Below are 1,726 nucleotides of genomic sequence, written 5' to 3' on the forward strand. Positions count from 1 at the left end.
GCAGCAATGGTACGTGTGTCACTTAATTAATACTCCGGTTGATGTGGACAATAAACTCAATGAAGAGTGGATGAATTTAGGAATTCACCTTATTGGGAGGATTATTGTAACAAGGACAGGCAGCCTGTGAGCAGACACCCACACACAATAGCAACAGGAAACGCGTCGGGAAGAGAAACTTATTACAAAATCCATGCTAAAATTTACCAGAATTTGGGATCTCTTTAACTCATACAATCTCCTGAATGTGTTTTTATATACTGCACAATTTGGGATCTCCTCTGTTTAGATTTTAACTTTACTAAGTTGTTAATAAAATTGTAACTTATTAAATACGTTTGCAACCAGTTGCCTTAAAAAGAGCCTTCTTGTTCTTCTCTTCAGTCTCTGGTCTTTCCTGTTTATTCATACAATGTATATAAAACACACTACTTACCTTCTAGGCAATCTAATAACTTTTATTTACCTCTTTTTCTTCTCTAGCTGCAGCAGATGTCCTACAGTGGTGGACTTCCAACCTGATAATCATCCATTTGGGGGAGAACACTCCACACAGTGTACCTTACCTACTGAGCCATGTTAAGGTGTACAATGAGGAGGGTTCCCATTGGATGAAGGCTGTCAGGGGCGGGAACACTGTCACTGCAATGATTGGTGATGGGGTAGACACATTATGGGGCACAAGCACTGATGAGGGCCGGTCATATTTGACTACTTTAATGTGGGACCGTATTCACTGCCATTACTGTTTGTCTATAAATGACATTCTTAATAACCACAAATCAAGCAGCTAGAGTCAAGGCATTCCATGTATTTCCCTGCCACGGCACTGCAGCAAAAACATAAGTGTGACTGCTCCTTGTAATGCAACACAATATTGTTTATTGCTGTGAGCTACAATACAAAAGTATTGCATGAATGGCAGCATAATACACTGGTTATAGTAATACAAGTGTTATTAGTCTGTATGTATATGCATGGCAGAGCACCACACATCGCTGCTCTGTATACCCTGCATTGTGGTGCTTTGTGATACACACAATGGTGCCGGCCACATATTCAGACGTTTTGGTGTATTTCGGTCCTTTCATATGAATGACATACACGTTACAGCATATCAGGGAGATAGGAGTGGGTTTCCCTCCATAAATCCTATCATGTGACCCACAGCCTTGTGACTCCTCACCTGCCCGGTATCGCACTGCTCCCAGGTGTACATCCATACAGGCCGGGGCCCTCAATGGGCTACCCCATGGACTATCTGAACTCATTTCTCCCGCACGTGTCAAACACCAGCTTCCTCCCGTCATTCAAAGCCCGCCCAGTCTCCAACTCCACCCTGACAGGAAGTAGCTACTCCGCCATATTTAGTGTGGGAACGTTACAAACCGAGATTATTTGCTAACCATTCCCTAAAAGCACTATAATAAAAATGGATATTAAGAAGAAAAACATCTTTTTTGTTGTAGTTCTTGTCATTGAATATCCTTTGTGAACAACTCTGCGGCTTTAATGCCTGGTCTACACACTATAACACATACTGTTTTAGTACTAGTGCCCTTATATCATAAAAAGGCGTCTGTCAGCTCTTACCCTTAAATAACATGGCGGCCCGGTGACCTTGACGCCTACCTACGTAATAGTAGGCGTGTCCTGCGCCATCTTGGCTTTTGCGGACTTGTCAGGGACACGGAGGGCACCGGTGCGGCTGGTGGCAGCTTTTTTT

At 43.0% G+C, this 1,726-nt stretch overlaps 1 protein-coding gene across 1 annotated transcript in view; it reads right to left on the reverse strand.

Annotated features, from left to right (window-relative positions):
• The window catches only part of WDR77 (WD repeat domain 77), an 8,168-nt gene extending 6,851 nt beyond the window's left edge, over positions 1-1,317 (reverse strand). Inside the window, exon 1 of the mRNA XM_072412819.1 lies at positions 1,187-1,317. Coding sequence (XP_072268920.1) covers positions 1,187-1,310 — 124 coding nt within the window. The 5' untranslated portion in view covers positions 1,311-1,317. The remainder of the gene's footprint in view (positions 1-1,186) is intronic.
• Positions 1,318-1,726: the final 409 nt, after the last annotated feature.

Source organism: Pyxicephalus adspersus, chromosome 1 (assembly GCF_032062135.1).
Source record: "Pyxicephalus adspersus chromosome 1, UCB_Pads_2.0, whole genome shotgun sequence".
NCBI lineage: Eukaryota > Metazoa > Chordata > Amphibia > Anura > Pyxicephalidae > Pyxicephalus > Pyxicephalus adspersus.